We start from the raw sequence: 22,965 nt of genomic DNA, 5'->3' as shown, positions 1-22,965 counted from the left end.
TTTTAGGCACATACCACTAAAAAACTCTACGGGGACATTTTAGAACGTTTTTTATTTCTACGTACGGATTCTTTTGTGTTTTTTTCTCATATCTTCAGAAATTTCAGATATTGTTTCGAAATTCTGAAAAATGTTCGAATGACAAAAAATGAAATAAAAAATATGTCCTGTTTTAACAAAAACATTCACTTTTCAAAAAATGTTTAGAATTTCAAGAAAATGTCATTTTTAAAAAATATGTTCAGCATGTATAAAATGTTCATGTTTTCACAAATATAATTAAATTTCCAGTAATATTTTAGAATTCCAAAATATGTTTGTGTTGCCATGAAAATTAATATTTCAAAAAACTTCATGGTTTCAAAAAGTTTTTGCAATTGTTTTAAAAAGATTTTCAACAAATGTTTAAAATTTAAACAATTATTTGCCTTTTATAGAAATATTTATTATTTAGAAAACACACACAAAAGAACTGATCGCTGTAGTACATCGGTTCGATGTAGTACCTGTCATTACAGTATATATTCTCTCTACTGTACAACGACTTGATAAAATACATTCGGCTCGCTAGATTACCTAATTCTCCTCACCCGTTTGCGGACGCATCCAAATGCCCCCCCTGTGCGGCAACCCTTCTGTTCAATGCAAAGAGCGTCAAATAGGAGGTCCGGATGTCATTCGACTGAGACATAGCGAAGTCTCATTCGACTGACTTCTAGACGGGCCGAAACTCTCTGCATTTCTTGGTGGAGTAAGTACACCATAGAAACAAACAATTAATAACCCTTCCATGAACAATTTTCTTTAATAATCCTATTCTGAAGATGTAGGGAAACCAGAAGAATACAGCCGATCCTCGTGGTAGCAAAGCAGAAGCATTCATTTGGAGAACTAAAATAGCATATGATTTGGGCTGTCGAAACAAATGGATCTGCAGGTCTACAGAGATTCACATATCGACACAAACAGCTAGGCATAGATCGATCAATCTGTCAGGCAACACAGCCGATCCTCGTACCGGCGGCCGCGGCGGTGAAGAAGTCGACGGGCTGGCAGGACACCTCGACGTCGTACGGGCGGGAGTAGGCCAGCCCGACCTTTGAACCGGACTTGGGCCCTCAGCAGCACGCTCATGGGAGGCGCCCGCTGGGCCCGGCCGCCATTGTTGCCGCCGGAGTTACCTACCACGAAACTCTGGTCGAAGAAGGCCGACGCCCGGAAGCAGCTCGAGCTCGCCGGCGGCTGGAGGAGCGGCATGGCGTGGTGGACCACCGTCTGCACCGACGCGGCAGCCCCGTGGCTCGCGCTGTACACCCGCAGCCGAGCCGTGAGGGAGCTGTACTCCACCCCCGCGCGGCGGCTCGGGTTGGCGGCGTCCACGGTGAAGTTTAGGATCAACACCGGCGCGCCCTGGAGGCTGGAGCTGGTTGGTGGAGGTGGCGGTCACGGAGAAGACGATGCGCGCGGGGCTGAGGATGACGGAGGTCACGACGGCCACGGCGCTCACGGCGAGGGTCACGGCGATGGCCGCCAGGATGTAGTGCTTCGGGCCCCACACGCCATCAGTGAACTTCCCAGTGCTGGTCGCCATGGACAATAAACTCCTAGCTAGAAGCTGTCGATATGGATATGGACTTTGTATGGTGCATGCGCAGAAGTCAGGAACTCAAGATGGTAACGGGGTGAAACGGGGCCGGGTATTGCCATGTGATCCCGATCCGTTGTCGGGCCGGGGTTTTGCACGCGGGGATCCAGGTCCCAGCCCTGTCCCTGTGAGCTGCTCCAGCACAACGCACAGCAGAGCGGAGTAATTTCCCCCGCTGCGATCACCGTCCCGTGGTCCAGCCGGCCAGCGGCAAGAGCTCAGAACAACCATCTACTCTACGGTGCTAGAAAATGAGCAACACGAGCACATCAAGTCTCAAACATTCCACAACATCATAACCTGTTGATGAGCATAGTACTACATTGCAGCTTAAAAAACACACACGGATGAAGTAAATGAGCACAGAAACGTATATTCCATGCATAGCACTCAAACAACGAATCAACACTTTGTAGAAGCTTGCAAATACATCCACTTGACGAGTGCATCAATGAGCTGATGATGTGTTGTAAGATTGTAAACCCTCCCGCGCATTCATGTATTTCCGTGTTCGATTAGTTTTGCTCAAATTTCATATGGAGTTTCACTCAAAAAACACTTATCGAGAAGGTTGTGAGATTGTGGAGTGTGTCTCCGCACGACTTGTGCGGGGTGGGCGAGAAAATGCTCGTGAGGCCATGGAGTCGCGAGCCGCATCCACTCGTTTCATTTTAGATGTGTTTGCCAATTTCTAGTTGACATAAACCCAATTTGTTAATAAATAAATTGCAATGGAATATCCTCTTTATGTCTCAACTTCTTCGATTATGATTAACCCGATCCCGAGCCCATGACAACACGGAAGCGGCGTGGCCCAGGTATATGCATGCAATGATGTAGATATAGCGACATTGGGTGAATACTAGACAAGATTCAAGTCGGAGCCGGTGGCGATATAGAAGCAACATCACATGTGGAGATGAGATGGGAATCGAGCCAAAGCCAGTGGCAAAGCAAACATGATGTTGCAAGTAAATGCGAGTTAGGGTGGGCTAGGATTGTGTGGGGTTTTAAGCAAAACCTTGAGCTTACGTTTGCCTTCCAGAACATAGAATCAAGACAAGATAGAGGGTTGGGGAAGGCAGAGGAAGGGTTAGCGTTGGGTGTGATCCTAGCCATCAATTTGAATCTCGTGTTGGTGTAAGAAATCTAGTTGATGGCCAATTTGTTTTCCGACCAAGTCTTGACAGAGGATACCATCGATTTTTTTCCCTATGTCTCACATTATTTTCAAAATGCAAGATTCGTTTAAATGGGAAGTCCGTTATACCAATCGTTTGCATCATTGTGTTTCTCATGGCAATATATTGAAAAATCATATCACAAGTCTATATGTTTCAATTAACCTTTTTTTGGCGTCATATTTTCCTTGACAAATATATGCTAGGATGGTGAGCATCTTCCATGAGCTGAGCACATACTTGCGCATGAACCGCTTCGTCTTGACACGCCACCGCCGGTCGCAGGTCCAGCACCTTTGAGTGCTTCACCGACCAGCTCATGCCGTCCAGGTCTAGCATTCGATTCTAGGTAAACTAGTTTCTTCTTTCTCTTTTTTGCTTTCACATTCGACTCTAAGCTGCATGAGAAGTGTTCGACGATATGCATAACTCAAAAATAAGTTTTACTCTCCTAGGAGATCAGCTAGAGATGTTCTTATACATGTGCGCGCATAATTAAATCGCTCGCCGAGAGCAAATTATCTATAAGTAGATACCGGAAGTGGTTCCCATTCACGAAGACGTGCGCAGTGGTAGCTAGCTAATTGATGCATGCTACGTGTGCAACTCTAACAACTGTAGCTTAGCCAGTAGTGCCACTTGTACGCGCACATCCAGAGTTCCAGACCGATGCAAATGGCAGCCACCGAGCAGAGCAAGACGGCGACCAGGACGTTCGGATGGCTGTACGTGGCGCGGTGGGCGGTGGCGTCCGTGGTGACCGTGCTGGCCGTGGCGGTGATCGTTCGGGCCGTGGTGGTGATGCTCCACCCCGAGAAGCTGCAGCTGAAGCTCGCCGGCGGCCGCGTGGCAGTCGACTGGATCCCGTCGATGCCGCCGCCGGGCAATGTCGTGGCGCTGAACTTCGTCCTCAGGGCCAACAACCCCAGCGGGCGCGCCTCCGTCGAGTACACCAACGTCACCGTCCGGCTCACGGACGTCACGAGCGCGTCGTCGCCGTCGCCGACGAAGATCGCCGAGTTCGACCTGTCGCAGTCCATCCCCGTGCTGCAGCGGACGGCGCACGAGGCGATGGTGAGGGTGACGATGACGCCGGGCGAGGACGTTCCGATGCGGTACGTGCGGGCGCTCTTCGAGGGGCGCAGCGTCGACGGCGTGGAGATGATGCTGCGCGGGGTGTTCCACAGCCACGTAGCGATGGCCAGCGGGGACTACGTCACCACCAGCGACCTGGCCACGTACTACTGCTGGCCGGTGACCATCGCCGTCGGTGGCTCGTCCTCCTCGTCGTCGCCGGACTACGCCAGCGTCGTCGTCACCGACGCGCCGTGCCTGGACAAGTCGGAGGCCCCGGCCATCGTGTGAACTGAGGCCAGCTCCGCTCCAACGGTAGTAGCTACGTGATGCCATCCGTTGCCTCCCCCATGGATCAACCAAGCTATGCCTACCGATCCATCTAGCTACCTGCAATCTACTGTATTTACTAAATTAGTGTACGGTAGAATCGATTGATAAGGCATGGATGGCGATTGATCGTCGACCATTGTTGCTGCTTGTATGCCTGTCAGTGTGACTTTAATTTGAGACAGCACGTACTCCTTGCAGTTAATTGTGCATGTGTCACGACTGACGACGAGCGGCACTGCGGCAGCAGCCCGACCTACCGAGTCTTTCGCCGTGGCAGGTTTAACATTTACTACACGCGACGCTAGTTGTCTTGGTACGTATGGCTAGACTAGCTATCTAAGGTACGTGTAGTATGAGAGCGGCGATGGCGCGGACGGGCTCGCGCGCTCCTGCTATCTGGCAAGGACGGAGCGGCGACGCGTGGCGTATAGTATTAAATGCAATCGTATGTACAAATCCTCGTTACGTACGTTCGCAAGCGAGTTGCCGAAACGGTGACGTCGAGCCTAACGGGGGAGAATCGGTACACGATATTATCGTTCCGTTGGTACAGATGGGTTGAGACTGCTCACGTTACAATTCCGTCTCGTGCGTCCGTTACATAAACGCCTCGTGCCGGATGCGTGGGTGAATACTATAATGTGGGCCACCGTCATTCGTCCGGCTCTCAAAAGTAAAAGCAGATCTATCTTCTCCCCTGGGGCGGTGGCGATAGCGAGAAGCTCATGGCTATGGAGGTCGCGACCGCCGGAGAGGAGGAAATCGATTTCTTGTCCGATCCAGTTGACAGGTAAACCTTGCCGCTCCCACTTTATGTTCTCTGTGGTAGGATAGATCAATTCCTTACTTTCATACTCGTCCCGCTTGAAATAGATTTCCACTGCCGGATCTGCCCGGAGCAGAGCCGCTGTTGAAACATGGTGCGAACCAAGCGCCAGTGTGCGGGCCTGCTGAATCCAGCATTGCAGAAGCGGGAGATGCCATAGTAGCCATGGAAACGGATCTGAACAGCACTTGCGAAGCAGTAGCGCTGTCTGCAGCAGCTTCAGAGCAGTCTACAGGGAAAGACAACCCTGAAGCCCCTGGCTGGACGAAGAGGTACATCTGCACGACATTGGGTTTATTGCGTTTGATGTGTGTACTATTTGTTGCTCCATGTGCATGTCGTGTGCTAAAACAGCTAAGTGAACAAAAATTCTGAAAATATACATCTCTATACATGCAGAATCCGGGTTGGGCATGTACCTGACGAAAGACCCCCATGTGCTGCTAGGATGAGTGCGCTGGAACTAACACTGCAAAGCTATGCAGAAAACAAAACTGAAACGGTCATAGTTCCTGCCGTGGGAAGGAACTTTGATACACTGGGTGAAGCTTATGATTACTACAATCTATATTCATGGGAGGTTGGGTTTGGAGTAAGATATGGCAAAAGCCGGCTAAATGTTGAAAGAACCAAATGCATGCAGGAGATAGTTTGTGGATGTTCGGTGAGTAGTCATTTACTGTCTCGTATCACTGCCTATGAGTGAAGATGTTATTGACAATCACTGTGCTGTACGTTTTTTTTAACATTTTCAGGGAATACCAAAGAAGGATAACAAACGTACATGCCGATGTAGATGCCCTGCTATGATACGGCTGCTACGTTCAGCCAATAATGGCTGGTATATAAATGAGTACAGGACAGATCACAACCATGTTCTCACTGAAAGATGTGGTGAGAAAGTTTACTGGCCTTCACACAAGCATATTGATATATACACACGTGATGTGATTAAACAACTCCGCGAAAACAACATTAGCGTTGGCAAAGTTTACAATATAATCGGAAGTTTCTTCGGTTCAATGAGCAATGTACCATTCAACAAAAGAGCTCTCCGAGGGTTGTGTGGCAAGATCAGTCGTGAACAAGCTGATAATGATGTGAAGAAGACAATGGATGTTTTTGCAGAATTAGGAGCAAAAGATTCTGGGTTGTACTACAGAGTACAGCCTGACGAAGAAAGCCGCATACGCAATCTGTTATGGTCAACTGGTGCCAGAAGAGCACAGTACTACTACTTTGGAGATGCAATAACCTTTGATACAACTTACCGTACAAACATGTATGACATGCCATTTGGGCAGTTCGTTGGAGTCAACAATCACTTCCAGAGTGTGATCTTTGGTGGTGTGCTCATAGGGACGAGACAGAGGAAAGTTTCCAGTGGGTGTTTGCTGAATTCATCCGCATGATGGGTGGGAAGCATCCACAAACAATACTAACTGGTGAGGAATGGAATAAGATATTTTGCTTAATCTCTTGTATTGTAGAACACTGTGGTATCACTGTACTGACATAATATGATGACTTCCGATTTTTCTTGTAGACCAATGCAGAGCAATGGAATTAGCTATTGAGAAAGTTATGCCTGACACAACACACCGATGGTGCAAATGGCATGTGCTCAAAAAAGCAAAGGAATATCTTGGATCATATTACACGAAGCGCAGCAAATTCAAGTCAGATTTCCACAAAATAGTACAACACATGTTGACAGTAGACGAACTTGAATCGGCATGGGAGCAGATGATTGAAACATATGGTCTGCAGAAGAACAATTATCTCACCCAGATATATGAGACAAGAGAGAAATGGGCGAAGCCATATTTCCATGGCAAGTTTTGTGCTAAGATGAACAGTACGCAGCGCAGTGAAAGTGCCAACCACATGTTGAAGACTTATGTTCCAGCTAGTTGTCCAATGCATCTATTTGTTCGTCAGTACATGCGGCTTCTTTTTGATAGAGAGGCAAGTGAGAACTATGAAGAGAGGAGGACAAAAATAGTAAGTTTTTCAGAAATTGTTACTCGGATTTTGTTAGTGGGTGATGTCATGTCATCTTCATAATACAATGTCTGCTTTTTCAGGTGTCCCCTGTAATGAGAATGAACACACCCTTGGAGCATCATGCCAGCAAGGTGTACACTCGAGCTATATTTGACATGTTTGGCCAAATCACATATGAAGCATCACAGTACAGAGTTGAAGAAGTTGAAAAAGGTAAAACATGCTTTGTCAGACGACACCATCCAGAAAAACATGAAATGTGGTGCAGGATTCTATATAAGGTAGAACTGGTTGATGATGGACCACAAGTGTTATGTGAATGCGGCAATTTCGAGCACACTGGCCTGCTCTGCTGCCATGCTGTCAAGGTAATACCCTGCCCCATCCTGCTGATAAAATATCTGCAAAGTTCTCTTTTGAAAGCCTGCATGATGAAACACCACCTATGTGTGACAGGTACTGGATTTCATCGGCATAGATCACATACCAGAGAAGCATATTCTCAAACGTTGGACGAAAGATGCACGAGATATACTGCCAGCCCATCTCTCATACCTTCAGAAGGATAGCATTTCTGTAAAGTCAGTAACATTCAGACATTCAAATCTCTACAGCCATGCACTTGAAGTCGTGAGGTTAGGGGATGCAAATCCAGAAGCATATGGGATTGCAATGGAAATGCTCAAGATAACAATGGATAAGCTAACTCCTGTAGCTGCTGTCCGTGATGGCATGGGATTGGAGGACAGAACTCAGCGGATGCAACTTAAAGACAAAGAAGCCGTTCCAGCAATCGCATACACGAACAGCAATACAAGTGATGCAGAACGCAGTGCTATCGGTGATTTTGTAGGGTTGAAAGCACCAGAGCGTAAAAGGAAAGCCGGACGACCTACCAACAGCAGAGATAAACCTCCATACGATGATCGGGGTGCAAAAAGCAAAAGGTTAAAACAATGCAAACCTGGTGAAGATGTTGACAAGTGCGGCACGAGCAAGCGCACTCGTTTCTGCAGCATATGCCGCGAACCTGGACATAAGAGCACAACTTGTCCGCAGAGAGGTGATCTTCCTCAGAAGGAAAGGGAGGAGGCAAAATGCTCAAATTGTGGCGTCGGTGGCCATAGGAGAAACACCTGCAACAAGCCAAAAGTTGTTCTCCATATTGCTGCCAACACTGATATAGACGCAAATAGAATTAGTGCTTTGGTTTGAACTCATGGGATCCACGATGTTGAGGGCTTTGCAGCCAATAGATGATAACTCTCTGTAATAAGACACAGCATTTGTCGCTGTGTGCCACAAATCTTCTAACTTATTGTGGACTGAACAAGTTTTGTGCTCTGTATTTTCAGAATGGAAGTTTATTTTTCTGTAAGTTTATTCTCCCGATTGTATATATTAACTTCTACCTTAGTACTCGCATGCAACATTAACATCCTATCACTGGCGTGGATGCCAGCTGTGAACACATACCTTGATATGTGCGCTGAGCGCGAACCGCCCGCCGTTTGAATTTTATACAGAACGAGCGCGCTCGGGGAACCACGCTGTACTTAAAGACCGATACCTTGCCTCTGGTCCAGCACTCCCGTCTTTCACACCAACCTCCACCACTTGCCACCCTAATCCCCCAAGCCCTCTACATCCTGCTGCTTGTGAGCAAGGTGTGCTAAAAGCAAATCGGTGTGTGCGTACCGCATACGAGTTTAGATATGTCTGCAGCTCTATCGAGCGCACAATTTGATGCGCAGGTGCGTCAAGATCTGCTTCGGTCGGCATTCGATTGGTCGACAAGCGAGGTCAGTTGAGCGGCAGTGATCCGCATCATGATGTTCTCTCCCGCAGCTCCTCTTTGATCGCAGTATGTACATATGATCTTTGTTGTTTCTGGTCTGTTCTTCCCCTTTCGCATGTTCTAGCAGTAATAATGCAGATCTAAAAAAGTTTTGGCTTCTGCATGTAGGAATCAGTTCATGGCAGGGCTGATGGCGTCTCAATGGCGGATGGAGATCAGACAGAAGAACCTGAAGTCGAATCTCGTCTTTCAGCGGTCGAGGGGATGGCTACATATGATCAGAAGAACATATTTTAGCTGGCGGTGACGACCCCACAAGCACGAGCAGCTGCTGCGAGTCAACTACCAGATTCGTCCGTGGATCCAGTACGGACGACGACGATGGCGCTACACCAGCTAAGCGGGCATGCCTGCACGAATGAAAAACCTACGGGTTTTCTTAACATCTGCTAAGATGGTAGAAAGCGTAGATGAGATTAGCCGGTCAACTAAAATAAGACTCTTTCTGTTTCCCCCTTTAGCGCTGTATTAGGCAAATCCGAGCATGGGGGTGGTATTGAGTTAGATTTGTATTGAAAGCTAACTGTATCTCCCACCACGGCTAGGTGGATTATATGGTATCTAGTTGACGAAGTTGACCGTCTGTGCAACTTTGGATCTAGATTCTGTTTCACTCTGTCGTAAATTATGAGTAATTTGTTTAAATGGGCGTAATTATTTTGTTTCATAATAGCTATGGCACGTGTAAATGCATATCCATTGGATTTGGACTTTTGTCTTTTCTTTTCTTGCATAATAGCTATGGCTACGGGTTTTCTTTGATATGCACGTGTAAATGCATATCCAACATTATTAATTCAGGCACAAGACATGGATGAAGGACACTATGATCTTGTGGAATAGATTTATAAGCGTACCCATGATTGTCTAGAAAGAGCTACAACAACAAGACTACGATTGTAGCGACCAGACCTCAAACAGTCTGTGCTGCTGTGCACCAGTGTCATCCCTGGATCAGTAATGCTGACACGCACAGTACAAATGGAGGATTTATAACAGAGTAGAAATCACACACTTATTACATTGAATATCTCAAAGAGAAATAAGTATGATAAATATGGCTTAAGGCCATCTAAATACAATAACAGCGGAAGGCTTGGAAGGTAAGTGAGTCCATCAACTCCAACGGCATCACTGAGTACAAGACCACGACCTAAGGCACCTTACTCGTCGTCTGAAAAGTCTGCAACATGAAACGTTGCAGCCCGAAAACGGGTCAGCACATGGTATATGCTGGCAATGTAACACATAGAGAGTAATGAACATAATAATGCTATACTACATGCATGTATGGCTGGTGGAAAGCTCTATGGTTACAGTTTTGCGAAAAGCCAATTTTTCCTTACTGCAAAGGAATAAATTTTATTTAACTATCATGGTGGTTGTTAAACATTGAGAATGGTTGACAGCATTCTCAATCCCAATTAAGTATCATCATTAACCCATCAAAATTAATTAAAGTAACATGATGATGAGATTCATATGAAAATCCAAGTACTAGATACTCAAGTTGTCCATAACCGGGGACACGGCTAACCATGATTAGTTTATACACTCTGCAGAGGTTTGTGCACTTTTCCCACAAGACTCGATCGCCTCCGCTTGATTCTCGCACTACATGATGTTTGAGAAACGGATGACCGAGACACAGTCTTTCAGAAGTGTTTGCACCTTACGATGTGATAGACCGTACCACCTACATCCCCTACATCTGCTAGTCTACCACTGTAAGAGTTCACACAACTTAATCTACTATGCTAGAGCCCATAATAGCTTGCGGCTGCACACGGAAGTTTCTAGCATGAATAATCTCATGATCCCTTTGAACCTGGGTGGCGGTCCAAAAGAAAAACAGGCAATCCTGGAATACCCAGGTACCTCAATCCACCCAGATGTGAGTTTTAGTTGCCACCTTAAGTAAACCATTAATTAACAATCTCACATCTGACATGAATATCTCTCAAACCCAATCCACGTCTACGAGCATAGCATGGCAATATAAGCAAACGTAGAAGTAACTCCCAAGGGTTTGATAAATAAACAGGTAATAGGTACTACCTCAACTACTTCCCAATACCCACAATTTAATTAGATCCTAATCATGCAATGTTTGAGGACTGATCTAATGCAATAAAACTGGGTATGGAAAAGCATGATCAAAGTGTTACTTGCCTTGCTGATGATCCGCGAAACCTAGAGATTCGAAGTAACAAGCGGCGCACTCCGGGTACTCTATCGCAACAAACAAGCAAACAATAAGTACTCATCTAATGCACAGGTAAAACTCGAATAAAATATCCAACCAGAAAGTTCAACTTAAGAACTCCGGTTTGCAAAAAGAATCAAATCGAACGAAGCAACGAAAGTCAAACGGCGAAAGAAACAAGCTTCGTTTACTAATCTGGATCTAGGTCAAATTTTACAGTAGCAAAAACTTGTTTGAGTAGGTTTAACGGAAAGAGAATTTCGAGACGAAACTCTAGGCGCTTGAATCGCCTGATTCCGATAAACGAGCGAAAAGTTAAACGAAAACGAAGATCTGATCGGAAATCGAGATCTGGAATAATCGCGGAAAAATCCGACGAAAAGAAAACTGACGAACGGTTAAACGAACGAACGTTCGTTAACAGCGAAAATCCGACGAACACGTTCGTTAAAACGAACGGGTCGGTGAACGTTCACTAAGTAATAAAACCGAAAAAAAAACGATCTAAAAAAACGAAAACTAGGGTTTAGAAAAAAAAACCGAATGGTTTTTTTTAGAAAACCGGCAAGGCGGCGGCGGCTCGGTACCTCGTCGGGACGGGCTCCGGCGGGACTCCGGCGGGGCGGCGGCGAGGCTCGGGCGGGGCTCGGGCTCGGCTGCGGGGCGGCGGGCGGCGGCGGCGCGGCTGCGGGGCAACGGGCGAGCGGCGGCGGGTGCGGGCTGGGGCGGCGGCGGGGTGAGGAGAAGGAGGCGGGGTGGGGGGGTATTTAAGAGGGGGAGGGGGTGGCGTGGAGGAGGGGGCAAGGCGGCGGCGGGGGCCTGTCCGAGCCGGACTCCGGCGGCGGCGGGGCGTGCGCACGAGGGAGACGACGCGGGTGGGCCGGCTGGCTCGGCTGGGCCTTGGCCCGGTCGGGCGCGGGTTTTTTTTTTCTTTAAAACATTCCGCCGAATCTAAAAAAAATCGCAGAAAAACAAATAAAAATCCAAAAATGATAAAACAAATTTTCTCCGTCTAATAAAAATAATTAGAACAAGGTGAACATTTTTCTTGGCCAAAAATGCAGTTTTGAAAACGTGCAATTTTTTTAATGCAAGTAAAATTGCAAATAAAATCCGGATAAAGTCCAATATATGATTTTAATATTTTTCCTCCAATATTTCAATTGCTTTGGAGAAGTCATATTTTCTCCTCTCATTTATTTTAATGTGAAATATTTTTTGGAGAGAAAATAATTAAAACAAAAAATCCTCGTTTTATTATTTGATAAAAATCAAATATGAAAAATCGGGAAAATCCCCAACTCTCTCCGAGGGTCCTTGAGTTGCTTAGGATTTATCGAGGATTTGCCAAAATGCGATAAAATATGCTATGCAATGATGATCTAATGTATAACATTCCAAATTGGAAATTTGGGATGTTACAAACCTACCCCCCTTAAGATGAATCTCGCCCTCGAGATTCGGGTTGGCTAGAAAATAGGTGAGAGTGGTCCTTCCGTAGATCTTCCTCTCGCTCCCAGGTGGCTTCATCTTCCGTATGGTGACTCCATTGGACTTTGCAAAACTTGATAACCTTACTGCGGGTAACTCGGCTGGCATACTCAAGAATCTTAACTGGTTTCTCCACATAGGTCAAATCACTTTCCAGCTGAATCACTTCCATTGGCACTGTATCTCTCAGTGGTATCTCAGCCATCTCTGCGTGACACTTCTTCAACTGGGAAACGTGAAATACGTCATGAACTCCGGACAATCCTTCGGGCAATTCCAGCTTGTAGGCAACTTCTCCCATACGTTCCGAAACTCTGTATGGTCCGATAAAACGAGGCGCTAACTTTCCCTTAACTCCAAAACGCTTCACTCCTCGAAGTGGCGATACTCGCAGATAAACTCTGTCCCCGACTTCGTGAACTGTCTCCTTACGTTTAGAATCCGCATAACTCTTCTGCCTGGACTGGGCTACCTTGAGCCTATCGCGAATCAACCTCACTTTCTGTTCAGACTCCTTAATCAAATCTGGTCCAAACAACTGACGGTCCCCAACTTCGTCCCATAACAATGGTGTTCTACACCTCCTTCCGTACAAAGCTTCGAAAGGGGCCATCTTCAAACTCGTCTGATAACTGTTGTTGTAAGAAAACTCTGCATATGGCAAATTTTCGTCCCAACTAGATCCATAATCTAGTGCACAAGCTCTCAACATGTCTTCCAAAATCTGATTGACTCTCTCGGTCTGTCCATCTGTCTGTGGGTGAAAGGCTGTACTAAATTCTAGCCTGGTTCCCAAAGTCTCATGTAACTGCTTCCAAAACTTTGAGGTAAACTGGTTCCTCTGTCTGATACAATGGTCCTTGGAACTCCATGCAAACATACTATCCTGGTCATGTATATGTTTGCCAACTTAGCACTGGTGTAAGTGGTCTTCACTGGAGAAATGAGCTACTTTCGTCAAACGGTCGACTACAACCCATATTGAGTCATAGCCTGAACGAGTCCTGGGCAATCCCGTGATAAAATCCATGCCTATTTTATCCCACTTCCATTCGGGTATCGACAATGGTTGTAGCAATCCTGCTAGCTTCTGATGTTCTGCCTTCACTCTCTGACATACATCACAAACTGCTACATACTCCGCAATATCCTTCTTCATTCCGGTCCACCAGAAAGTATCCTTCAAATCCAAATACATCTTGGTATTTCCTGGGTGAATCGAATACGTTGAATCATGGGCCTCTTGCAAAATCAACTTCCTGATCTCCGGATCATTGGGCACGTAAACGCGGTCCTCAAACCATAAGGTATCATGCTCATCCTCATGAAATCCCTTGGCTTTTCCTTTGCTCATCTTTTCCTTTATCTCGTTAATTTCCTTGTCTGTCTTCTGAGCTTCTCTGATCTTTTCCATCAAGGTAGACTGAATCTCCAATGTCGCTAAATAGCCTCTTGGAACTATCTCCAAACGTAGCTCGCGAAGATCCTCGGCTAACTCCTGGGGTAACTCTCCTGTCATGAGCGTGTTGATATGACTCTTGCGGCTCAAAGCATCTGCTACTACGTTAGCCTTCCCTGGATGATAATGCAATCTCATATCATAGTCCTTAATAAGCTCCAACCATCTCCTTTGCCTGAGATTTAACTCCTTCTGCGTGAAAATGTACTTCAAACTCTTGTGATCCGTGTACACCTCACAATGGTTTCCGATGAGAAAATGTCTCCATGTCTTCAACGCATGCACTACGGCTGCTAATTCCAAATCATGCGTGGCATAATTCTTCTCATGGGGTTTAAGTTGGCGTGAAGCATATGAAACAACTCTTCCTTCCTGCATAAGCACTGCTCCAAGTCCTCGACGAGAAGCGTCGCAATAAACTTCATAATCCTTGCGTTGATCTGGCAGAATCAACAATGGTGATGTAACCAATCGTTTCTTCAACTCTTGGAAACTAGCTTCACATTCCTCAGTCCAATTGAACTTGGTGTCCTTCTTCAATAGCTCAGTCATGGGCTTTGCAATCTTCGAGAAATTCTCGATGAACCTCTGGTAGTATCTTGCGAGTCCAAGAAAACTCTGGATCTCTCCAACTGACGTGGGTGATTCCCAACTTGTTACCGTTTCAACTTTGGCGGGGTCTACTGCTATTCCTTCTCCGGATATAACATGTCCGAGGAATCCAACTTCCTTCAGCCAAAATTCACATTTGCTGAACTTGGCGTATAACTGATGTTCTCTGAGCTTCTCAAGTACCAAACGCAAATGCTCCTTATGCTCTTCTTCATTTTTGGAATAGACTAAAATATCGTCAATGAACACCACGACGAACTTATCCAAAAACTCCATAAACACTTTGTTCATCAGGTTCATGAAATAGGCAGGTGCGTTAGTCAGACCAAATGACATAACGGTATACTCATATAGCCCATATCTGGTGGTAAAAGCCGTCTTAGGTATATCCTGCTGTCGAATCTTTAACTGATGGTATCCTGATCATAGATCGATCTTGGAAAATACCTTAGCTCCTTGTAAACGGTCAAACAAATCATTGATCATCGGCAGTGGGTACTTGTTTTTGATGGTTACTTCATTCAATCCACGGTAATCAACAACCATCCTCAACGATCCATCTTTCTTCTCCACAAGAAGTACGGGCGATCCCCAAGGTGAAGAACTTGGGCGAATATAGCCTTTATCCAATAACTCCTTAATCTGCTTCTTAATTTCCTCCAAATCTTTTGCGGGTATCCTGTACGGTCTCTTAGATATTGGCCCTGTGCCTGGCAAAAGTTCAATCAGAAACTCAATGTCTCTATCCGGTGGCATGCCTGGCAACTCTTCTGGAAATACATCCGGGTAATCCTTCACCACTGGTACCTCCTCCTATACAACTCCTGATAAGGAATTCACTTGAGTCCTCTTTGGCACATGCCGAGATACATACTTGATCCTTCTTCCTTCTGGGGTGGTAAGCAAAATCGACTTACTGGCACAATCGATGTTCCCTCCATACTTTGATAACCAATCCATGCCTAATATCACATCCAATCCTTGCGATTCCAATATTATTAGGTCTGAGGGAAACAGGTAGTTACCAATCCTTAATGGTAACCGATCACACCATAAACTAGCCATATACTCTGCTCCTGGCGAGGTTACTAACATGGGTGACCTAATGGCTTGGGTTGGCAGTTTATACTTATCCACAAATCCCCTTGATATGTATGAATGTGATGCACCATTATCAAAAAGAACGAGTGCAGTAAATGACTTAACCAAAAACTTACCTATTACTGCATCAGGCTGTGCTTCAACCTCTTCCATGCTCACGTGGTTCACATGTCCTTTATTGAAAGGGTTCGGCTTCTTCCCAGAGCTTCCATTGCCATTACCATTCTGGGCTTCAGGACATTCATTGGCATAATGTCCAGTCTTCTGGCACTTAAAGCAAGTGACTTGGCTCAGGTCTCTCTTAGCTGGGGTTGAAGGGTTGGTACGGTTCTGTCTGTTGCTTCCTCCGTTCCCATTACCATTCTTAGAGCCATTATGGGTGTGCGAACTACCTCCTCCATGGGTATGCTGAAACTGTCCTCCCGGCTTCGGGGTAAAACGTGGCTTCTGCTGAGCTCCAGAATTGTACTTCCCTTGTCCATACTTCCTCTTACGGTTCTCAATCTGCTGTTGCTTCCCTTCAATCATGAATGCTCTATCTACCAACTCCTGGTAGTTGTTGAAGGTTGCTACCATTAGTTGCATGCTCAGCTCATCATTCAGTCCTTCCAAAAAATTCTCCTGCTTGGCTGCATCTGTAGCAACGTCATCTGGTGCATAACGTGCTAACTTACTGAAATCCTTCACATACTGGCCTACGGTGCGTCCTCCTTGGCGTAGGTTACGAAACTCACGCTTCTTCATAGCCATAGTTCCCGCTGAAACATGGGCTGTACGGAAAGCTTGCTGAAACTGGTCCCATGTGACAGTGTCAATAGGGTGTGTGGCTGTGTAATTCTCCCACCATGATGTTGCGGGTCCATCAAGCTGATGTGCGGCAAAACGCACTCTTTCCGCATCTGTGCATCCTGCAGTGGCCAACTCCCTTCCAACTTTGCGGAGCCAATCATCTGCAACAATCGGCTCGGTGCTGCTGGAAAACACCGGCGGATTTAGCCTCAGGAAACGGGCTAAGTGATCAACAGGTGGTGGTGGTGGGTTGTTGTTGTTGTTGTTGCCTTGGTTTTGTACTAACACTTGCATCAGGGCATTCTGTTGCTGAATCAACTGTGTGATCTCCGGTGGGAAAACAAATCCGGGGTCGCGTCTCGGAGGCATCTGATGGGTTAGAAAAGATGAGAGTTTAGAATAGAATGGGGTCTAGAGGGAAAACACTACCCATATGCTCATGAGACAAATACAATCAATATCACTCAATCAATTCAAACATGGCATACAATCGATCTAACTAGCGTTACAGAAGTGCTTGAACTATACTATATAAATGAGGGAAATACTACTACTGATATGGTGGTCTACTAGAAATTCTGATCAGTTGAAGACTCCATGATATCTGCTCCAGCTTCATCAACAAAGTCATCTTCACTGGGGTCCGAGTCGGTGTCGTCGATGATGATGTAGTTATGCGGGCAAGCGCATTCATCATCTTCTGCTTTTGGCACTGGATTTCCCATGAATACTCCAATCTTCTTCTCCAGGTCGCATTCTTTCCTACTAGCACGACGATTTCCTCCAAATAATCCTCGCGTGTAGCCTTGAGTTCTTCCTCCAGCTCCTTGATCTTTGTCAACACCTTCTTCAGATCTATCTTGTCTGAGCACAACTGGTTCTCTTGGGGACGAATGTGTTGGTTTTGCTCCTGGATGTAAGCTGCAATTGATCCATCCTTCTTTGTGCTAATCATCTCCCATTGCTCGTCTCGGCGTCCACAAATCTGATAAATAGTATCCTTAAGCTCCCTGTGGTAGACTTCTCCAATGCGTCCCATAGCGATGTGGGCTGCCATGCTCTTCCCTAAACTCCACGTTGGTGCTTCAAAAGCCAATTTTATAGGCTCAGTGACTGGCGTAAACGTCCTTCCTGGAACTTGGACTTGAATCTTCCAGCTCTCCTCTTCAGGTAATGTGGCGTTGTAGGTTCCGGTGATGCTTGGTATTCCTATGTTCAAATACTTAGTGACTTCCTTCAAGTGACGTCCAAAAGGAGTATCCTCATCTGGTTGCATGAACTTGCTCCTTGCATCCGCCATTCCTAAAAGAGTAGAAAGTGGAGAGGGGTCAGAAATGAGAAGAGAGAAGTGTTCTAGGGTCTAACCTTAGTGGTCGTGTCCTACAGTTAGCGTGTGCTCTGATACCACCTTTGTAGCGACCAGACCTCAAACAGTCTGTGTTGCTGTGCACCGGTGTCATCCCTGGATCAGTAATGCTGACACGCACAGTACAAATGGAGGATTTATAACAGAGTAGCAATCACACACTTATTACATCGAATATCTCAAAGAGAAATAAGTATGATAAATATGGCTTAAGGCCATCTAAATATGATAACAGCGGAAGGCTTGGAAGGTAAGTGAGTCCATCAACTCCAACGGCATCACTGAGTATAAGACCACGACCTAAGGCACCTTACTCGTCGTCTGAAAAGTCTGCAACATGAAACGTTGCAGCCCGAAAACGGGTCAGCACATGGAATATGTTGGCAATGTAACACATAGAGAGTAATGAACATAATAATGCTATACTACATGCATGTATGGCTGGTGGAAAGCTCTATGGTTACAGTTTTGCGAAAAGCCAATTTTTCCCTACTACAAAGGAATAAATTTTATTTAACTATCATGGTGGTTGTTAAACATTGAGAATGGTTGACAACATTCTCAATCCCAATTAACTATCATCATTAACCCATCAAAATTAATTAAAGTAACATGATGATGAGATTCATATGAAAATCCAAGTACTAGATACTCAAGTTGTCCATAACCGGGGACACGGCTAACTATGATTAGTTTATACACTCTGCAGAGGTTTGTGTACTTTTCCCACAAGACTCGATCGCCTCCGCTTGATTCTTGCACTACATCATGTTTGAGAAACGGATGACCGAAACACAGTCTTTCAGAAGTGTTTGCACCTTACGATGTGATAGACCGTACCACCTACATCCCCTACATCTGCTAGTCTACCACTGTAAGAGTTCACACAACTTAATCTACTATGCTAGAGCCCATAATAGCTTGCGGCTGCACACGGAAGTTTCTAGCATGAATAATCTCATGATCCCTTTGAACCTGGGTGGCGGTCCAAAAGAAAAACAGGCAATCCTGGAATACCCAGGTACCTCAATCCACCTAGATGTGAGTTTTAGTTGCCACCTTAAGTAAACCATTAATTAACAATCTCACATCTGACATGAATATCTCTCAAACCCAATCCACGTCTACGAGCATAGCATGGCAATATAAGCAAACGTAGAAGTAACTCCCAAGGGTTTGATAAATAAACAGGTAATAGGTACTACCTCAACTACTTCCCAATACCCACAATTTAATTAGATCCTAATCATGCAATGTTTGAGGATTGATCTAATGCAATAAAACTGGGTATGAAAAAGCATGATCAAAGTGTTACTTGCCTTGCTGATGATCCGCGAAACCTAGAGATTTGTAACATCCCAAATTTTCAATTTGGTATGTTATACATAGATCATAATTGCATATCATGTTTTATTGCATTTTGACAAATCCTCGATAAATCCTAAGCAACTCAAGGACCCTCGGAGAGAGTTGGGGATTTTCTCGAATTTTCATATTTGATTTTCATCAAATAATAAGACGAGGATTTTGGTTTTAATTATTTTCTCTCCGGAAAAATATTTCACTTTAAAATAAAACGAGAGGAGAAAACATGACTTCTCCAAAACAATTGAAATACTGGAGGAAAAATGTTAAAATCATTATTCGGAATTTATTTGGATTTTATTTGCAATTTTTATTGCATTAAAAATATTGCATGTTTTCAAAATATTTATTTTGATTTAAAAAAATGTTCACCCTATTCTCGATTTTCTAACTAGACGGGGAAAATTTATTTCATATTTTTCCGATTTTTATTTATTTTTCTACGTATTATTTTCCGCGGAATTTATTTTAAAAATAAAAAATAAACTGCGCGACGCCCGACCGGGCCGAAGCCCTGCCGAGCGCCGGGCCGCCTCGCGCCTCTCCTCTTCCCGCACGACGCCGAGCCGCCGCCGGAGTCCGCCCCGGCCACGCCGCCCCGGCCGCCCCCTTCCCCAACCTTCGGACCCCCTCCTTAAATAGCCCCCCCTCTCTCTCTCTCCCTCAACCCGCAAGCCGCCGCCGCCGCACTCACCGCCGCCGCCGCCGCCCGCATCTCGCCGCGCCGCCGCCGCCGCCGCCCCTCGCCTCGCCGCACCCCCCCCGAGCCCCGAGCCCCGCGCCCGAGCCCGGAGCCCCACCGGAGCCCTCGCCGGAGTAGCCCGACGAGGTACTGCCCGATGTCCGTTGACCTTTGCCGTTTTTCGTTTTAAAAAAACCCTTCGTTTAAAAAAAACCTAGATCGGTTTTTTTTCGGTTTTATTATTTTGCGAGCGTTCACCGAACCGTTCGTTTTAACGAACGCGTTCGTCGGTTTTTCTCTGTTAACGAACGTCCGTTATTTAACCGTTCGACCGTTTTTCTTTTTCGTCGGATTTTTCTCGTTATTTTCTCAGATTCGATTTCTGATCAAATCTTCGATTCTGTTTAACTTCTCGCTCGTTTATCGGAATCAGGCGATTCAAGCGCCTAGAGTTTCGTCTCGAAATTCTCTTTCCGTTTAACCTACTCAAACAAGTTTTTGCTACAGTAAAATTTGACCTAGATCCAGATTAGCAAACGAAGTTTCTTTCTTTCGCCGTTTGACTTTCGTTGCTTCTTTCGAGTTGATTCTTTTTGCAAACCGGAGTTCTTAAGTTGAACTTTCTGGTTGGATCTTTCCTTCGAGTTTTACCTGTGCATTAGATGAGTACTGATTGTATGCTTGTTTGTTTGCGATAGAGTACCCGGAGTGTGCCGCTTGTTACTTCGACTCGCTAGGTTTTTCGGATCATCAGCAAGGCAAGTAACACTTTGATCATACCCCGTTCATACCCAGTTTTTATTGCATTAGATCTATTTCCTCAAACACTTGCATGATTAGGATCTAAATAAACTGTGGGTATTGGGAAGTAGTTGAGGTAGTACCTATTACCTGTTTTCTATTCAAACCCTTGGGAGTTACTCCTACGTTGCTTTTATTATTGCCATGCTATGCTCGTAGACGTGGATTGGGTTTGAGTGACATTCATGACAGATGTGAGATGTTTAATAATTGTTCAACTTAAGGTGGCAACTAAAACTCACATCTGGGTGGATTGAGGCACCTGGAGAACCCAGTGTTGTCTGTATGTATAAGGTCCGCCACCCAGGCTCAAAGGGATCATAAGATTGTTCATGCTAGAAACTTCCGTGTGCAACCACAAGCTATTATGGGCTCTAGCATAGCTGAGTAGGTTACAAGATCTCTTGAAGAGGTGGACTAGCAGATGTAGGGGAAAGTAGGTGTACCGGTCCATCCAGAGTAAAGAGTGATTGTTTCTGAAAGACTGTGTCTCAGTCATCCGTTTCTCAAACATCATGTAGTGCGAGAATCAAGCGGAGGCGATCGAGTCTTGTGGGGGAAAAGTGCGCAAACCTCTGCAGAGTGTACAAACTAATCATGGTTAGCCGTGTCCCCGGTTATGGACAACTTGAGTATCTAGTACCTGGATTATCGTTTGAATCTCATCACCGTGATACTTATAATTAATTTTGTTGGGTTAAAGATGATACTTAATTGGGATTGAGTTGGAGGTACCTTCTCAATGTTTCAACCACCATGATAGTTAAATAAAATTTATTCCTTTGAAGTAGGATAAAATTGGCTTTTCGCAAAACTGTAACCATAGAGCTTTCCACCAGCCATATATGCATGTAGAATAGCATTATTATTGTTCATTATTCTCTATGTGTTACTTTGCCAGCATATTCTATGTGCTGACCCGTTTTCGGGCTGCAATGTTTCATGTTGCAGACTTTTCAGACGACGAGTAAGGTGCCTTAGGTCGTGGTCTTATACTCAGTGATGCCGCTGGAGTGATGGACTCACTTATCTTCCAAGTCTTCCGCTGTTATCATTGTTAGATGGCCTTAAGCCATGTTTTTCATACTTAAACTCTTCGGAGTTATTCGATGTAATAAGTGTGTGATTGCTACTCTGTTATAAATCCTCCATTTGTACTGTGCGTGTCAGCATTACTGATCCAGGGATGACACTGGTGCACAGCAGCACAGGCCATTTGAGGTCTGGTCGCTACAAAGTTGGTATCAGAGCACACGCTGACTGTAGGACACGACCACTAAGCTTAAGCCCTAGAAAGCTTCTCTCTTCTCAATTCTGACCCCTCTCCTTTTTCTACTCTTTTAGGAAATGGCGAATGCAAGGAGCAAGTTCATGCAACCAGATGAAGACACGCCGTTTGGTCGACACTTGAAGGAAGTCACCAAGTACTTGAACATAGGAATACCAAGCATCACCGGAACCTACAACGCCACTTTACCTGAAGAGGAGAGCTGGAAGATTCAAGTTATCATTCTAGGAAGGACGTTTGTGCCAATTACGGAACCCATGAGATTGGTTTTCGAAGCACCAACTTGGAGTTTAGGGAAGAGCATGGCCACACACATCGCCATGGGACGCATTGGAGAAGTCTATCACCAGGAACTTAAGGATACAATTTACCAAATTTGTGGACGTCGAGACGCGCAATGGGAGATGATCAAGACCAAGAAGGATGGATCAATTGCAGCTTTCATCCAGGAGCAGAACCAACATATTCGACGCCAGGAGAACCAGATGTGCACGGACAAGGAAGAACTGAAGAAGGCATTAACGAAGATCAAGGAACTCCAAGAAGAACTCAAGGCTACACGCGAAGATTATTTGGAGGAAATCAACGCACTAGTAGGGAAGATTGACGACCTGGAGAAGAAGATTGGAGCATTCGTTGGAAATCCAGTGCCAAAAGCAGAAGTCGATGAATGCACTTGTCCGGATAACTACATCATCATCGACGACACCGACTCGGAACCAAGTGAAGACGACTGGATTGATGAAGCTGGAGCAGACATCATGGAGTCTTCAACGGATCAGAATTTCTAGTAGACCACCATATCAGTAGTAGTTTTCCCCCATTAATAGTATAGTTCAAGCACTTTGTAACGCTAGTTAGATCGATTGTTTTGCCCTGTT

At 45.4% G+C, this 22,965-nt stretch overlaps 1 protein-coding gene across 1 annotated transcript; it reads left to right on the top strand.

Annotated features, from left to right (window-relative positions):
* Positions 1 to 3,412: 3,412 nt before the first annotated feature.
* On the top strand, positions 3,413 to 4,380 carry LOC109758144 (uncharacterized). The gene has a single exon (XM_040397026.3). It carries the CDS (start codon positions 3,496 to 3,498, stop codon positions 4,189 to 4,191), a length of 696 nt encoding a protein of 231 aa, XP_040252960.1. The 5' UTR covers positions 3,413 to 3,495; the 3' UTR covers positions 4,192 to 4,380.
* Positions 4,381 to 22,965: the final 18,585 nt, after the last annotated feature.

Source organism: Aegilops tauschii, chromosome 7 (assembly GCF_002575655.3).
Source record: "Aegilops tauschii subsp. strangulata cultivar AL8/78 chromosome 7, Aet v6.0, whole genome shotgun sequence".
Lineage (NCBI taxonomy): Eukaryota > Viridiplantae > Streptophyta > Magnoliopsida > Poales > Poaceae > Aegilops > Aegilops tauschii.
This window is presented reverse-complemented; position numbering and strand designations above follow the sequence as displayed.

Bases quoted from the DNA above. Each gene is read 5' to 3' on its own strand.
- LOC109758144 (XM_040397026.3), top strand. From the start codon at position 3,496: ATGCAAATGGCAGCCACCGAGCAGAGCAAGACGGCGACCAGGACGTTC.